General features: G+C 42.2%; 1 protein-coding gene across 3 annotated transcripts in view; it reads right to left on the bottom strand.

Moving 5' to 3' along the window:
• HSD17B6 (hydroxysteroid 17-beta dehydrogenase 6) overlaps positions 1 to 18,555 on the bottom strand; it is a 48,261-nt gene that overhangs the window by 9,091 nt on the left and 20,615 nt on the right. Inside the window, exons 1-2 of one of the 3 annotated variants that reach the window (XM_060657241.1) lie at positions 13,675 to 13,792; positions 4,372 to 4,704 (exon numbers count right to left, since the gene is read on the bottom strand). In XM_060657241.1, coding sequence (XP_060513224.1) covers positions 4,372 to 4,684 — 313 coding nt within the window. In that variant the 5' untranslated portion in view covers positions 4,685 to 4,704; positions 13,675 to 13,792. Of the gene's footprint in view, positions 1 to 4,371; positions 4,705 to 13,541; positions 13,793 to 18,555 lie in introns of those variants that run through there. The other 2 variants (XM_060657240.2, XM_060657242.2) reach the window with 2 other exon arrangements.

Genomic DNA, 18,555 nt, shown 5'->3' with positions numbered 1-18,555 from the left:
AAACAAATAAACTTTAAATTAAAAAACCTGTCTGTCTTGAACTTTGGTGTTGTGGAGAGGGGGGACAAGAATCAACACTGAAGAATGGTAACCACAAGCCACCCCTCATGAGAGTTTGCAGCCAAATTCCCACTACCTGGGTAGTCCAAAACATCAAGCCAAGATTCAATTCAAGATGGTCATGGCTTCTGAGCGTGCCTGACACCTGATAGAAGGAAACATGGATCCTCTCTGGAGGAATCTTCATGTCAGACTACAGAGAATCACCAGAGAGCTACTAAGAAAAATTGCAGTTCACCGTCACAAATCAAAATACACAAAGAAACAAAGCATTATATGCAAGAGCCAGCAAAATGAATAGACAGCAGAAAAAGACTCACAAAGACATTAGATACCAGAATTATAAGACATATAATATAAAATGTGTATGTTAAATATAAGGGGCACCTGGGGTACTCAGTCAGTTAAGTGTGTGACTCTTGGTTTCAGCTCAGGTCATGATCTCATGGTTTATGAGACTGAGCCCCATGGTGGGCTCCTCACTCACAGCGTGGAGCTTGCTTGGGATTTTCTCTCCCTCTCTCTGCCCCTCCCCTGCTTGTACTCTCTCTCTCTCTCTCTCAAAATAAATAAACTTTTAAAATAAATAAATATGTATATTAAATATAATTTTAAAATAAAAGAAAGATTAAAATGATTAATAAAGGTATTATAAAACTGATCAAGCAGATCTGGAAAAGAACCAAAAAGAACTTCCAGAAATAAAAATCTTAACAAACTGTAATTTGGTAGACAGATTTAATAGCAGATAGACATGGCAGAAAACAGGAAGTATAAGCTGGAATGTAGAAAAAGGAAACTATGCAGAATGCAGCACAAAGCAAAAAAAAAAAAAAAAAGAGAGATGGAAAATGTGAAAGAAAAGAGACATAAGAACACAGTAAGAACTTCTTTTTCTTTTTTTTTTTTTCCAGAGAGCAAGCCAGGAGAGGAGCCCCATGCGGGGCTGGATCCTATGTCTCTGGGATCATGACCCAAGCAGAAATCAAGAGACTCAACTGAGCCACCCAGGTGCCTCAAAATAAGAAACTTCTAACACGTATCTATCAGAAAAGAAAAAAGAGGGGAAATGGAACAAGGGCAATATCTGAAGTAACAGTGGCCGAGAATTTTCCAAAATTGTTGAAAGACACTAATCCATAGATTCAAGAAGCCAAACAAGTCCCAAGCAGTATAAATAAAGAAATTCACATCTATATAGCCAAAGTAAAGCTTTAGTAAGATCAAAGAAAGAGGGATGCCTGGCCGGCTCTGTCAGAAGAGCATGCAACTCTTTTTTTTTTTTTTTTTTTAATGTTTATTTATTTTTGAGAGAGAGAGAGAGCACAAGTGGGAGACAAAGAGGGAGACACAGAATTCAAAGAAGGCTCCAGGCTCTGAGCTGTTGGCACAGAGCCTGTGAGGGGCTTGAACCCACAAACTGTGAGATCATGACCTGAGCCAAAGTTGGATGCTTAACTGACTGAGCCACCCACGTGCCCCCAGAGCATGCAATTCTTGATATCAGAGTCTTGAGTTTGAGCCCCAGGTTGGGTGTAGAGACTATTAAAAAAATAAATAAACTTAAAAAAAATTAAAATAAAATGTTTCCAATGTTTAAAAAAAAATCAAAGAAATAGAATATCCTTAAATAGTCAGAAATAAAAGAAAAGATTATTTACAATCTTACAAGGTAACAATTAGGCTGACAACTGACAACAGCAACAACAGAAGCCAGAAGACAATGAAACGATATCTTCAATATGCTGAGAGAAAATAACTGTAAACTTAGAAATGCTTACCTAGCAAAAATATCTTTCCAGAATAAGGGCAAAATAAAGACACTTTAAGAAATGTGAAAAAAGAAGGGTGCCTGGTTGGCTCAGTCTATAGAGCATGCAACTCTTGATCTCACAGTTGTGAGTTCAAGTCCTGCCTTGGGTATAGAGATTACCTAAAATAAATAAATAAATAAATAATATAGAAATGTAAAAAAAAGGAAGAAAAGAAAAACAGGGACACCTGGTTAGCTCAGTGGGTTAAGCATCCAACTTTGGCTCAGATCATAATCTCACAATTCGTGAGAATGAGCCCCAAGTGTGCTGACAGTGTGGAGCCTGCTTGCGATTCTCTCTCCCTCTCTCTCTGCCCCTCCCAACTCATGCTTTCTCTCTCTCTCTCTCTCAAAATAAATAAATAAACTTAAAAAAAAAACAACAGATTTTATCCACAACACTTTCTAAATTCTAAAGAATATATTCAGTCTGGAGGAAAGTAATTTTATTTTATTTTTTTTAAGATTATGTTTTTAAGTAATATCTCTATCCAGTGTGGGGCTTGAACTCAAAACCCCCAGATCAAGAGTCACTCCCTCCACTGACTGAGCCAGCCAGGGGCCCCTGGAGGAAAGTAATTTTAGATGGAAGATTCTAAAAAGAATGATGAGCAAACAAAATGGTAAACAGGAAATAAATCTAAACAAATATATATATTGTAGGGCCAAAAAAAAAAAAATAGAAATAAAATATATAACAGCAATGCCATCATGTGGGGGGGGCGGGGCAGGGGATAGACTTCAAGTGTTCTGAGAGCCTTGGATTCATCAGAAGAAGGCAAAGATGTTAATTTTACACTTGAATGATTAAATATGCAGTTAAAAGTCCTAGAGAAACCACTAACGAAACAGAATATATTACTTTTGGGGCGCCTGGGTGGCTCAGTCAGTTAAGCGTCTGACTTCGGCTCAGGTCATGATCTCGCGGTTCGTGGGTTCGAGCCCCAAGTCGGCTCTGTGCTGACAGTTCGGAGTCTGGAGCCTGCTTTGGATTCTGTGTCCCCCTCTCTCTCCACCCCACCCCTGCTTGTGCTCTCTCTTTCAAAAATGAATAAACATTAAAAAAAATTAAGAAACAGAATATATTACTTTCAACTTAGTAATGGAAAAGGTGGAATAAAAATTCAATCAATTCAAAAGTGGGAAAAGAAGCAAGAAAAAAATGGGACATATAAAAAGCATAAAAAGAATGTCATAGAAATAAATCCAAACATATGAACAATTAAGTAAGTGTAGATGAGTGAAATGTCCTAGGTAAAAAAAAAAAAAAAAAAAAAAACTGCATTATTTTTTTACATGTAGCTATATGCTATTTACAAGAGATTCATTTAGAACATGAGGATACTAAAATGTTGAAAGCATAAGGAAGGAAAAAGGCTCTGAGGGAACAAGTGTGTGTAACTGCAGGAATAGTGACATAGTACACAGAGAGAAAGACTGAAACAAACAAAACAACAACAACAACAACAACAACCAGATTTGGTGAGGAAGAGGTAAGGTAAAGAGTCTTCCTTTAGGTTTGGTGAGTTTGAGGCACCAGCAGAAATTCCAGATGAGCAGTCCAGCAAGTAGTTTGAAATTCAGGTGTAAGGAACAAGTGATGATTTTAATATCAAGGGCACCAAAGTAACGAATAAAACTATGAGTAAATGAGATCTATTCAACATTTGTTGAGTCCTTAACAGGTACCTGGGAATATGTCAGAAACTGGAAATACAATAATGGGTAAGGGGGGCCCTCAAGGAGCTCACGCTCTAGCAAAGTGTGAAACAATACCAATAACCATACAACAGAAATAAAGTGCTGTGCAAAGCGCAGAGGCTGTAACTATGTATAATTCCTAGCTCTGCCTGGAGTATACCCAAAAACAGGAAATAATATATTGAAATCAATTTCCAAGTCAATTTTCACATGTAAGGCTGACTGAAGGAATGATTATATTTTTTTTTTTTTTTTTTAATTTTTTTTTTTTTTCCAACGTTTTTTTATTTATTTTTGGGACAGAGAGAGACAGAGCATGAACGAGGGAGGGGCAGAGAGAGAGGGAGACACAGAATCGGAAACAGGCTCCAGGCTCCGAGCCATCAGCCCAGAGCCTGACGCGGGGCTCGAACTCACAGACCGCGAGATCGTGACCTGGCTGAAGTCGGACGCTTAACCGACTGCGCCACCCAGGCGCCCCAGGAATGATTATATTTTAAATGGTAGCCAAGGGGAGAAGACTCAATTTCTTAAGAATACCTTGAAAATTCTTCAAACACAAAGAATTGTGGTTTTAAATATTCCATTGGCAAGGTGAGATAACAGCTTCAAATCTACTGGGCTCATTTTTCAAGGTAAACGTTGTTAAGGAAATGAAACACCACATAAGATCACGACTGTCCTTCAAATGGAAAAGTCAGCCTTTTAAACCCTGCTTTTGAGATCTTACACAGAGAGAGAAAACTTTTAACATCTTGATGCCTAAGTAAATGAAAGGAGAAAATAGTTCTCTATACCTCTGTCTCCCACACGCTCCTTCACCCACTCGGTGGCCGCAGAGATGCTCTCTGTCTTGGTGACATCCAGGATCACCGTCTCCAGCCTGTCTGACGTCTGGTCTCTCAGCTGCTCTGCCCCCTTCTCTGTCAGACACGCGGCCAGCACCCTCAAGCCTCGCAGGTCCAGCTGCCTGGCCAGCAGGTTCCCGAAGCCCGAGTCACAGCCTGTGATGAAGACGTACTTGTCTCGGAGGTCGCTCACCACCTGCCTCTCCCGGTACCAGCGCAGGAGGTAGTACAGGCCCACGAGGGCCGCCAGGTACAGCCACATGGTGAGGGGATCTCCTTCCCCTTCAAAAGAAAGAGAACAGCTTTTATTTTAGTCTGTCCTTTTTCCTTTAACCAGTTATCTATGGAGTATATGCTTTGTGCTAGGCATTCCCCCAGGTGCTGGGGACTCCATCTTCAGTAACACTCAAGGAACGACAGTCTAGAAAGGGAACTGGAGGGAACCAAACAAGTGCAATGCATTGTGGGGGGTGCCATACCAATATACACATAGTCTAATGAGGCTGCAAACCACTGCCCACAAAGTTAGAAATGGCTTCAGAGATGCAGTGATGTTGTAACTACTGCCTATATGATAGCTAAGCGTTCAAAAAGTAGACCCAGATGAAAGAACATTCTAGGCAGCAACAGTGTGTACATAAATGAAGTGGTGAGCAGCATAACTTCCTAATACCTATAAGTAGTTCAGCACCATGCAGTACAGAACATACAGAGGTAGCGAAGGCTCAGACTATGGGGTTCCTTGTGGGTCACACTAAGGAATCTGGATGTTGTCTTATAGGTATCCAGAGTGTGCTATTATTGGAAGGTATTAAATAGAGGAGTAAGATTAGCAGATTTAATTTTAGAGAGATCTGTCTCACAATGGGAGTGGAAGGTATATTTAAATGGACTGTGATGAAGGCAAAGAGATCAGTTAAGAGACCCAACTGTGCAGCCAAAGCAGCTTGTAAATAAAGACCAATCAGATGCATTGTTGAAATGATTATGCCTACATTTCTTCATGTAGTTCTAGAGAAACAGCCACCATTTTGGCACAATTTAGTGTTGGGTGAACTAACACATGATTCATAAAGACATAAAACACCATCAAAGATGGGTAAGTCCATTAGGACATCATAAGGCCTGCACCCCAATGCCTGTATAAGGTTGGGTCAACGTAATTCAGACTCCTTGGCTTGGCATTCAGGCCTTGCCCGTGTTCTGGCCCTTGACCTACTCCTTAGCCTTCTTTTTTACCACATCTCTCTTATACCTTACTCTTTACTCATAACAAGCAGCTTTCAGTACCCCACAGAGTACAGGCCTTTCACGCCACAGTACACAATTCTCTCAACAACTGCTTCTTTCCCAGACATCATCCACTTGGCAAATAACACTCATCTGTTAGTACTCAGCTGAATTAACATTTTCATTCAGCAGACATCAAGTTAACATCTCCTATGAGTCAGACACAATGTTAGGCACTGATACACAACAATAGACACAACAAGTTTCTATTATTCATTGAATTCACTGTCCAAGTGTGAAGGCCAACAAGAAAACAAAGCAACGGAATAGAAGTAAGGACAGGATGCTGTTGGAGCACTCTGGGGAGATCTGAGAAGGTTTCTAGAGAGAGTAAAATAGAAGTTGAGATCTAAAGGATAATACAATAATAATAGCTAACAACAATAATAGCATAACACTTGCTGTGTAACAGGTTCTGTTCTAAGCATTTCACATACATTAACTCTGTTCTCACAACAGCACTGTAAGGCAGGCCCTGTCATATCCCTGTGTTAGGTTCAAATGCCAAAACAGAATTAGACATGCAAGTGATTCCCTGGGGAAAACACCATTAGAGGATAAAGGGGAAAGCGTAGGAGTAGGTGATAATGCAGGTCTGATGCCTCCAAAAGAAGAGAGAGAAGGAAGGAGGAGTTGAGAGTAAGCTCCTTAAACTGCAGAACAGCAGCCAAGTCAATTGGGGATCTTTGATTAAATACTGCCCAGGAGAATCCCACACTGGCCAGTACTGGCTGGGCTCTAGTACTGCCACCATACTCAGTCAACTGGTTGGCAGTGCCCAGAAGTGTGCCTCAGTATACACACCATATCAGATCTAAAGGCAACAGCTGGAGGATGTGAGTAACGGCATTCCTCAAAGCAGATTCTCTTGAAAAGACATTGGAGGAACACACCTCCATGACTGCCACATTATTTTATAGATGAGCACTGAGAGATTAGGTATAGCTCTGGGCAAGTGGGGGAAGAGTGGTCTAGGCAGAAGACTTTCCTGATCCCTCTTAACCTGACCCCTGGCCTAACAAATTAGACCACGCCCTCCCTGGCATCCCACGGCAGCCTGCACTCGAGTGTGTATCCTAACGTCCGCTAACTTGTTGCACTGCTTCTCCCCAGTTGTAAACTATAAAGCCTTTGAGAGCCCGGTCTGTGTATTCATCCGCATCCGGCACAGTGAATGGTACATAACTAGTGCTATGTTGTTAGATAAATGCTGTTAGATAAATAAATTAAATGAAACTATCCGGGGCGGGGGAAACAAAGGAGAAGAAAATAACCGGAATAATGAGTCAGAGAAGTAGGAGAAAGAAAGCCAAAGGAAGCCAAGGGAATAGGGGCTTAATGCAGATCAACTCTGCCACGTGGAGGTCCACTGAATATAGCAGGTTACTGGTGATCTAAATAAGGCTCTTAGGGAGTTAACAGTAAAGAAGTCAGACTGCAGTGGGCTGATGGATGGACTGGAGGGCAGGAAGAGGAGCCAAAGAGAGATTCTTTTCAAAAGAGTCTGAGGAAAGAAGGCAGTAGCTACCAGGGGATTGAAGGGTTGTGATACTGTGATTTATGATAAGAAATATATATATGGGTGCTAAGCATCTGACTTCAGCTCAGGTCGTAATCTCGCCGTTCATGAGTTTGAGCCCCGTGTTGGGCTCTGCGCTGACAGCTCTGAGCCTGGAGCCTGCTTCCGACTCTGTGTCTCCCTCGCTTTCTGCCCCTCCCCGCCTTGTGCTCTGTCTTTCTGTCTCTCTCTCAAAATAAGTTAAGCATTAAAGGGGCGCCTGGGTGGCTCAGTCGTTGAGCGTCCGGCTTCGGCTCAGGCCATGATCTCACAGTTTGTGAGTTCGAGCCCCGCGTCAGGATCTGTGCTGACAGCTCAGAGCCTGGAGCCTGTTTCAGATTCTGTGTCTCCCTCGCTCTCTGCTCCTCCCCTGATCGTGCTCTGTCTCTCTCTCTCTCAAAAATAAATAAATAAACATTAAAAAGATAAATTAATAAGCATTAAAAATTTTTTTAAATGGGATAGGTACTGAGGAGAGCACCTGTTGGAATGAGCACTGGGTGTTATATGGAAACCAATTTGACAATAAATTTCATATTTTAAAAAAAAATTTTTTTTAATGCCCATACCAAAAAAAAATTTTTTTTTTTTAAATGGCAATGCAAGCTGGTGCAGCCACTCTGGAAAACAGTATGCAGGTTCCTCAAAAAGCTAAAAATAGAACTACCCTAGACCCAGCAATTGCACTACTAGGCATTTATCTGCGAGATACAGGTGTGCTGTTTTGAAAGGGCACAAGCACCCCAATGTTTATAGTAGCACTATCAACAATAGCCAAAGTACGGAAAGAGCCCAAATGTCCATCCATGGATGAATGGACAAGGAAGATGTGGTATATACATACAATGGAGTATTACTTGGCAATCAAAAACAATGAAACCTTGCCATTTGCAATTACGTGGATGGAACTGGAGGGTATTATGCTAAGTGAAATTAGCCAGTCAGAGAAAGATAAAAATCATATGACTTCACTCATGAGGACTTTAAGAGACAAAACAGACAAACATAAGGGAAGGGAAACAAAAATAATATAAAAACAGGGAGGGGGATAAAACATAAGAGACTCATAAATATGGAGAACAAACAGAGGGTTACTGGAGGGTTTGTGGGAGGGGGGATAGGCTAAATGGGCAAGGGGCATTAAGGAATCTACTCCTGAAATCATTGTTGCACTATATGCTAACTAATTTGGATGTAAATTTTAAAAAAATAAAATTAAGTTAAAAAGAATTAAATAAATAAGTAAAATTCTATAATTGTAAAAAAAAATTTTTTTAAGAAATAATATATATGCAGTCTTTGTCCATTTCTGGCACAGTGTTCCTAAAACACTTGGAATTTCCTAAGTGATGTCTTGTTAGGTTACTTTGGGATCACACCTAAGGATGAGGGAACCAACAATGTGGAGGGTTAGAACGAGTTCCACCCACGCCTCCACCTCTGGGAAGGGGAGAGGGGCTGGAGATTGAGTTCAACCACCAATGGTGGATGATTTAAATCAGTCATGCCTATGTAATGAAGCTTCTATTAAAAAACAGAATAAGGTTCAAAGAACTTCTCATGGACGTTAGGGGAGAGCCACACGCTGGGAGAGGGCATGAAAACTGCATCCTTTCCCCATTACTTGCCCTATGCATCTCTTCCGTCTAGCTATTCCCAAGTAATATCCTTTTATAATAAACCAGTAACCTAGTACGTAAGATATTGTTGTGAGTTCTTTTTTTTTTAATTCCAATAGAGTAAACATACGTTATATTCATTTCAGGTGTACAATATAGTGATTTGACAATTCTCTACATTGCTCAGTGCTCATCACTGTAAGTGTGATTTTTAAAAAATTTTTTTAATGTTTGTTTATTTTTGAAGGAGACAGAGTGAGAGTGGGGGAGGGGCAGAGAGAGAGGGAGACACAGAACCCGAAGCAGGCTCCAGGCTTTCAGCTGTCAGTGTAGAGCCCAAAGGCAGGGCTTGCATTCACGGACTTCAAGATCATGACTACTGACAGAGCCACTGAGGCACCCCAGTGTGCTCTTAATTCCCTTCACCTACTTCACTCATCCCCCCAACCCATCTCCCCTCTGGTAACCAGCAGTTTGTTCTTACAGTTAAGTGTTTCTGTGAGTTCTATGAGGTGCTCTAGCAAATTAATACAACCCAGAAAGGGGGCCATTGGAACTTCGAATGTGTAGCCAGTCAGTTGGAAGCACTGGTGATAATCAGTGGCACCTGAAGGCAACTGGCACCTAAAGTGGGGGTTGGGTAGCAGTCTTGCAGGACTGAATTTTTTTTTTTTTTTTTTAAGATTAGTTTTCGGGGCACCTGGGTGGCTCAGTCGGTTGAGCATCCGACTTTGGCTCAGGTCATGATCTCACAGTTTGTGAGTTCGAGCCCCACGTTGGGCTCTGTGCCGACAGCTCAGAGCCTGGAGCCTGCTTCACATGCTGTGTCTCCGTCTCTCTGCCCCATCCCTGCTCATGCTTTCTCTCTATCTCTCAAAAATGAATAAACGTTAAAAAAAATTTTTTTTTAAAGATGTTTTCTATTCTTTTTTTTTTTTTAATGCTTATTTATTTTTGAGAGAGAGAGAGAGCAAGGGAGGGGCAGAGAGAAAGGGACAGAGGATCTGAAGCGGGCTGTGCGCTGACAACAGAGAGCCCACAATGCAGGGCTCCAACCCACGAACCATGAAATCATGACCTGAGCTGAAGTTAGACGCTTAACCACTTAACCGACTGAGCCACACAGGCGTCCCCAGGACTGAACTTTTAACCTGTGGAATCTGTGGAATCTGATGCTATCTCCTGATAGAGAGTGTCAGAACTGAGTTGAATTGGAGGACATCCAGCTGGTGTCACAGAGAATTGCTTGTGGGCAGGGAGAAACCTTCCCCCACTCCCCCACCAACACATTTGTAATTGGGTCCAGAACCACCAAGGGTGTAAAGGAGTAAACATGAAGGAGCTAGTGAGGGAGAGAAAATAGTTGACAGAGATATTTAATGCTCCCTCCCTCTTCCCACGTCTTTTCCCCTTCTCCCACCACCTCCCCATTCTCTCTCCCACCCCAAGCTTTCAGTCTTTCTCCAATCGGAGAGCCTTGTGTTCTGTAGTCAACTGCTTCTGTTCTGCCCAACCAGCATTCTCTGGTGCACTGTAGTAACAGGGCTTCCTCCTGCCTGTTAGTTGACTAAAAGAGTAATTTTCTGATGCTAATCAAAGATGAAAACCCATTTCCCCAATTAGAGGGAAGTTTAGGCCGCACAGCCTCCCTGGGTATTACTATTCAACCATGGCATACTTAGCAGCAAGAAGACTGCACTGGGAGAAGAGATTGGCCAGGCCAGACAGAATCTCCAAACATGGGCCAAACCAGAACACCAATCAAATATCTAAAATATCTAAAGATGCCTTGACTACTTCAAATATGGAACCCAAAGTAGCCTGCTTGTTTTTACAACCATTCATCTACAAAAGCTGTGCAATCATTTATGTTTCTGCCTTTGATCCAGGAGATGTATGTTTTTACTGCTCTTTCTTATCAATGCTAGACGTTTTCAAGTGACTTCCTGTTACGGTAATAAGAACTTAGCTTTCTGACAACATTGTCAGTCTCTTTCCTTCTCATCCACATGCTGCTGCCTGGTTAATTTTCTTTAAGGAGTTTTGAAGTTGAACTCAGAAATACCTTTATAATCACAATGCATAAATTAATATCTACTATTTACTTCAGGCCTGACCACCTCCCCCACCCCCCACCAACTTCATCTTCATTGTTTGAAGATGCTCCCCCACGAAGATCCTGAAAGTTGAAACAGCTCTGACTACAGCCCCCTCATCTTTAGGGCTTTTCCCCTCCTTCCCTCACTTCTCCCTGTCTCTTTCCTCCCACTGTGCCCTCTCTTTCTTCAGTCTATTATTACAGTCCTCTTATGGCTTCATTTACCACCTTACACAATCTAGGTCCCACGGCCAGCCACTTGAGGGGTGTTTTCCTGGCACCCCCAAAGCCTTTACCATCCACATTCCCTAGTGCCAAGCGGAACTAGAGAAAGGCCAGAAAACAAACTGGTTATTTCTACAACAAATCAATGATACCCCATCTTGGTTGGACTTTCATTTATACAAGATAAATCCTCTATCTGCCTCTATCTGACTGACCCCTATCCTATGTTTTCCCAATAACACCTGTTCCAAGTCTTTCCCAACCTTCTCAATTTCCCAACCTCATGATCGTCGGGCTCTCCTTCCACAGATGAGCTCACATCTTGCCTCCCTGCCAAAATCCAGATCAGCTCACCTTCATCCTCCTCACTTCCAAACCAATGGCCTGCACAATCTAATTCATACCCACATTTTGCCTCACGTTTCAGGGTATGCAACGTCCACTGCAGACATCTCTGTTCTAAATGTCTCTATACTGTCTGTCTTCTGGGTTGCTTCTTTGGTCTTTCCTCCTCCATGCTACCCTCCCACCTCCTAAATAACCATCGTCTTACCCCATATGGTCAAAATATTCAAAGAGCGTAAGTATGGGGTCTCTGTTGTCTCATGGTCCATGCATTCCCCAAACCCTTGTACTCCATCATCCATTCCCATCACTCCCTGGAAACTCAGAGCTCACCAAGGACCTAGCAGCCAATTCCCAAGGCCTTTTATCTTTCTTCCTTCTCAGATATCACTGCAATAGTTAGCACTTTCTTTTTTCTAGTGATTTTATCTGATTCTCAGATTCCAACTGGGTCTTGGGTGAAGGAAGTGATTGCTTTCAGATCATGCCATGCGTTTGTTGGGGCCTGTCCATGACTCCCATCACCCACAGGGAAAGTCAAAACTCCTCAGCTTGGCACATAGTAATAATAGTGAACAGTCATTTAGAACTTAACTTGTGCCAGGCACTGTTCAAAACAACACACACACATATAGATCCTCACATAAAAACCTCATGAGGTCTGTGCAATCATTGTGCCCATTTTTCAGATGTGGAAACTGAGGCACGGATTTAGGCAAAAATTAAGTCAATTGTCCGAAGCCAAACAGACGATGAGTAGTAGAGACAGGATCAAATCACTACACCCTACTATCTCTCCCCTGAACACTTTCCATGGTCTGGCTCTGGCCTACTTTTCACACCTAAGCTCCCTCCTCTCACAGTCAGAAGCCATCACCTGCTCCGCCTTGACTACCCAATTCTGGGAACACGTTCCATCCTCGACTTTCTTTTTTTTTTTTTTTTTTTTTAACGTTTATTTATTTTTGAGACAGAGAGAGACAGAGCATGAACAGGGGAGGGGCAGAGAGAGAGGGAGACATAGAATCGGAAGCAGGCTCCAGGCTCTGAGCCATCAGCCCAGAGCCCGATGCGGGGCTCGAACTCACGGACCGCGAGATGGTGACCTGAGCTGAAGTCGGACGCTTAACCGACTGAGCCACCCAGGCGCCCCTCCATCCTCGACTTTCAAGATACTCCGCTTGCCTGGTTCTCCTGCTTCCATCACAGCATCCCTTTCCTTCCTCCCCCTCGGCTCCTCCTCTCCTTCCTTACACCCTAAATGCAAAGATTCCCCAATGTTCTGTCCCAGAATCCTTCCCTGCCTGCTCCTCACCCCCTCCTTGGCAATCTCATTCCCTCTTAAGGCTTCAACTCTCCCCTCCACACAGCTATCCAGATCTATAAGCCCGACCTGACCATTTTCTGAGGCTCTGTCCTGCATTTCTAATTTCCTTAAATACCCTCCAGCCAGACGTTTAGCCAGATACTCAATTTATCCAAGGCAGAACTCATCATCTTCTCTCCTAAAAATGCTTCTCCTCTAGAATTCCCAATTTCTATCTGTATTACATTTTAGTCTCAAGGCTCTGACAGTTCCTCTCCTTGCCAAATGCATCCCTTGAGGAGATGAGGCTGTCAAGGAGCATCTGTCCCCTCCTCTTCATTCCTATGGCCACATCCATTGTTCAAGCCTTCAACGCTCAGTGCCTCTTGCTTGGCCTATCATAGAAGCCTTCTCACTACCCCCACTGCGTCAGTCCCTTCCCTTCTCATCCACACAGTGCTCTCTGGTTAAGTTTTCCAAAGCACAGCTCTGCTGATATTACTGCCTGAAAAGCACTGAACCTACTAAAAATCATCTAAATCTACGTAAAACCTTTTTTGGGTGTACAAGGCCCACTCACACTGCCTATGTTCCATCCAAACCAAAAAGCTTGTTGTTCTCCATTTTTTTGTGCTCTGTTCTTCCCATTCCTTTTCCATAAATGCCCTTGTTGCTCACCTCTGCATGTCAAATAGTATCTTGTCCTGCAAGATTTAGCAGTTCACACTTCCTCCATACAAAGCTTTCTCAACCAGCAGATAGATCGTCAACCAGCAGATAGATCTGCTCTCCCATAACAATCTATTCATACCTCTCCCATGTAACTCAGCTCTCCACCTGGACTGGTATGCCTGGCGCGGTTCTGTGATTGATTCATCTTTATAACGGACACAGCACCTACACCAAGGCTTCAGTCCAGGATGTAACTGAACTGAATAAACAATTAACCACTTCTGGAAGACCCTGTTTGTTTTTAACAAAACCAAAAAGCAATGCCACTGCACCCAACTGATTGACTACGATTATATGTCACTGTTGTATTCCCTGCATAATTTGTCTTTTTCTTGAAAGTAGTAATTATAATACAATACACAGTACATGTCCCTGCAGGCCTTTTCCTTCTCTGTAGATACTTTTTTTATTTTTAAAATGTTTTTTCTATTTATCTTTGAGAAAGAGAGAGTGGGGGAGGGGCTGAGAGAGAGAGGGAGACACAGAATCTGAATGAAGCAGGCTCCATGCTCTGAGCTGTCAGCACAGAGCCCAACGTGGGGCTCGAACTCATGAACCTCGAGATCATGACCTGAGCGGAAGTCAGATGCTTAACCAACTGAGCCACCCAGATGCCCCTCTCTGTAGATATTTAGAAAGTATCTAATTCCACAAACACACATAGAAGCAAGTGTAAGCCAAGACAGCACTACTCAACCTGACCATTCTGCCTAGCACCTGGCTGCAAAGCCTTGCCCAGTCTTTGGCTCCTCCATCTTTCTCACGTTTCACACTCAGTCACTTTCCAAACCCTACAGATTTCTTTTTTTTTTTGGCCATTTTATACCTTTATTTGACCATCAGTGACTAGTTCTCATATACATTAACTATAGATTTTTGAAAGTGGTGACAGGTACACAGGTAACCAACATATAGAGCTTGTTTGGTGAATCTTCATCCTCATTATGTTTTCTGGACAACCACACACAGATATGGTATGGAACATCCTGTAAGGGTTAAATTGTAGTGTAGGGCTAACCTGTAGCCTTGGGAAATAACAGCTTTGTTTTGACACTGTAGGTTAAGAGATAACAGCCTTGTCCTATCAATCAAGGGAACAAAAGTTCAAGGGAAATCAACTGGATTGGTGTTTGATTGGATAGGGGCAAGGGCATGTTGAGAACTTTGAGAAGGTGGGCCAGAGGCAGGGTCAAGGAGGTCAACTGGCTGCAGCTTAACCGCAGAAGGTCTGAACTGTTTCCACCCCCATCTGGGGACTATTTCTTTGTTCTGTTCCCAGGTGATGATAAGATGATGTGGTCGGCTATAAAAACTCTGCACCCTGGCTGTTCGAGGCCGCACTCTGGTCAAGAGTGTCAGTCCCGATCGGGTTGGCCTTGCCTCTCATTGCAATAAACTTTGTTGTGACTGTCACTGGTGCCCGAAGCATTCTGTTTCAGGAGTCGTGAGGATGCAACAATTCCTTACTCCTTTAGCCCACATTCCTTAGTCCTTTAGCCCAGAGAGCTTTGTTAAGCCTGGTTGTCAACATGAACATCTGGAGCTCCTATCTCCTCATGGCAAATTTCCAGATCTCTTTGAGTGCCTGAGGGGCACACTTCGTGCAATCCATTCCGTGAATGCACTTGTGAATGTGAATGGTGTGTTCTCTGGTCACTGCCTCCTTGATGACAGAACAACCCTCCTTCTTCTCACCACCCTTCTTTGTGGGAGCTATTCTGCTGGACCTTGGTTGGAAAGAAAACCAAACCTTACAGATTCTTTAATACTATTTCTCACGCCTCTGCCCTTTCTTACACCCTACCTGGGATTTTACTTTCACTCTTCTCATCTGGCCTAAAGCCTCCTCTTAAATTTTTTTTTAATCTTTATTTATTTTTGAGAGAGACAGAGCATGAGTGGGGGAGGGGCAGAGAGAGAGGGAGACACAGAATCCAAAGCAGGCTCCAGGCTCCAAGCTGTCAGCACAGAGCCTGACGCGGGGCTCGAATCCACGAACTGTGAGATCATGACCTGAGCTGAAGTCGGACGCTTAACCGACTGAGCCACCCAGGCACCCCTAAAGCCTCCTCTTAATTTGTCTCCTACTTTCCAGTTCATTCTACACACCACTGCTGGGTTAACTCTTCTCAGGCCCAGTCTTAGCCATGTCATTCCCCTTCAGCATTCCCCAGAGGCCCACCAGAGAAAGTATAATCCCTTCACCAGATGATTTTAGGCCCTGCATCTATAATCCAACTCACAAAGGCCAGTTTGCAGTTGTTAAATAGAAAATCACAAGCCCAAAATGGAGTCACTTACATTAATGCCCCACATCAGTAAACCAAGACTTAATACATCACCTGCAGTTTCAACTCCCCCCACCCCTGCCGGAATGTAATCTTTAACCAGCCAAACTGGATTTCTTGGAAGTAATCCTCTGATAGACGCATTCCTCCTCAGAAGGGCAACCTTGCCTAGACAATACTTTCCTTTTTATAATACATTTCTCTTCACGCAATGCCCTCTCTCTGCCTTGTAAAACCTTTCCTTTACTGAAGTTCAGTGAAGCTCCCCTCTGCTTGCTAGATGGGATGCTGGTTATTTAAAGGCAGAAAACTTAGGACAAAATCTGAATGTAAAAAAAAAGAAAACGTCGTAGAACTTTTTTTTTTTTTTTTTTTTAATTTTGTAAAAAAGGAAGTGAGAAGGAAAGCTGGTAAAAGCAAGACAAAAGGGGCCAGCCAGATGTCCAAGGCCGGATACGCCCCTTACTTGTTTTTGGCTTCTGTAATCTTGCTTTCTTCCTGCATCCACCAACTGCCCTCACAGCACAACTGGTAAGTGGCCCTCCCTTTTTTTCTTTTTTTTTTCTTTCCTCTTGAGCCCCTGCAATCCCACCCACAAAGAGGCTGACGCCAAGGCTCAGGGCTCAGCCTTTGGAGGCGACTCTGCTAGGCTGGCACCTGTGTGAAATAAACAGTCTTCCCTGATTCCCCAAGTGCATGTCGCTTGTCTCTTCCTGGGCATCGAGTATTTGCTATAACAGAAGTTGTAAAAGGTTTGTGGAAAAGGAATCATTGACAAGGAAGTTTAATGTGTGGTCAAGCTGGCTAAGATTAAAAGAATTTGTTTAAGACTGAGTTTTAATGTCAAGAGTACACTGGTGCAAAATTAGGATTTTGGTTTTCCTCTGTTAAAAGGATGGTTTTCTTAGATTATTGGTCTGTCCTTAATAAAACACTGTAAAAAAGGTTTATCTTTACCTTTAATGTAATTTGCCTAGAGAAACAAAGGTTCTATGTTTTATCTTTATCAGATCTTTCACTACTCAGAAGAAAAAAAACTGAGTTTTTTTTAATGTTAAAAGAGTTAAGGCTTTTTACAACTATTTAACTTTCTGCATTTGTCCACAAAGTCCTAATGTCACTTTAGTTAAATGGATAACTGAGTATTGTTTCACAATGACCTATGATCCTATTTGACCAAGCGTTTTAAAGTCTCTCTGATATCTTTTGACAAACTTTCTAAAATCAAATTCTAAAGAAGTCTTTTGACAGCAAACAGTTAAGTTTTCCTAAAGGTCCCTAGAACATTTTAAAAGATTTGTTCTCCTCATAAAAGAGAAATATGAAACCAATTAGGTTTATTTGGTATGTTAGACTTCGTGGGAAGTGTTGTAAAATAAGTGATGCTAAACCTTCCTTGATTATATTTATGTAGATACATGTTATGTAAATAAGTGTTCTACAAATTGTATAAAACCTAGAAATTTGATATGTCCTAGAATATGCTATCACTTGTAATTCTAGTTATTATCTTGAAGTGTTGTGTAACCAAAATAACCAAATTTCATTGTCAGTCACATTGTAATGAACTCTAATCAGACCTTTAACCATGACCTTTTTAAGACATTTACACACAGTTACTGTTTTACTCAGTTGTTTTTACAAACGCTTCCTGCAAATGTGTTTTACCTTCAGAGAAGTTCATGAAAAGGAATCTAACAAGTACTCCAGAATATAGATTTCTGGTAACTTTTAGATCATACAACTGAACTGGGTAAGAATTTCCAAAACTAGTGGAAAAACTGTATTCAAACAGAATAGGAATTAATAATACAGGACTAAATGAACTGAGGAAGAGGATTATAATTTTTATGACTCTTGTTTAAAACGGGGGCACCTGGGTGGCCAGTCAGATGAGCATCCTACTCTGGCTCAGGTCATGATCTTATAGTTCACCAGTTCGAGCCCTGCATCTGGCTCTGTGCTGACAGCTCAGAACCTGAAGCCTGTTTTAGATTCTGTATCTCCCTCTCTCTCTGCCCCTTTCCTGCTCTCATTTTCTCTCTCTCTCAAAAATAGATTAAGTAAAATAAAATAAAGTAAAATGAAATGAAATGAAAATACAATACAATAAATAAAACATCACTGGTTCTCTAAAATTTTGCTTTTTAAGGGGCGCCTGGTCACCTGGATGGCTCTGTCAGTTAAGCATCCGACTTCAGCTCAAGTCATGATCTCATGATTCATGGGGTGAGCCCTGCATCGGGCTCTGTGCTGACAGCTCAGAGCCTGGAGCCTGTTTCAGATTCTGTGTCTCCTTCTCTCTCTGCGTGCCCTCCCCCCACCCACTCTCTCTCTCTCTCTCTCTCAAAAATAAATAAACATTAAAAAAAAATTTTTTAAGGGGCACCTGGGTGGCTTAGTCAGTTAAGCGTCCAGCTCTTGATTTCAGCTCGGGTCATGACCTCAAGTTGTGACTTCGAGCCCTCCATCAGACTCTGCACTGGCAACATGGAGCTAGCTTGGGATTCTCTCTCTCTCTCTCTCTCTCTCTCTCTGCCCCTCCCCTGCTCGTGCTCCTCTCTCTCTCTCTCTCTCTCTCTCAAAATAAATAAATATTTAAAAATTTGTTTTAAGTTTTGCTTTTTCATATTTCATATTTAAACTACCAACAATTTGGTGATATATAACTT

The sequence above is a fragment of the Panthera onca genome, chromosome B4 (assembly GCF_046562875.1).
Source record: "Panthera onca isolate mPanOnc1 chromosome B4, mPanOnc1 haplotype 2, whole genome shotgun sequence".
Taxonomy (NCBI): domain Eukaryota; kingdom Metazoa; phylum Chordata; class Mammalia; order Carnivora; family Felidae; genus Panthera; species Panthera onca.
This window is presented reverse-complemented; position numbering and strand designations above follow the sequence as displayed.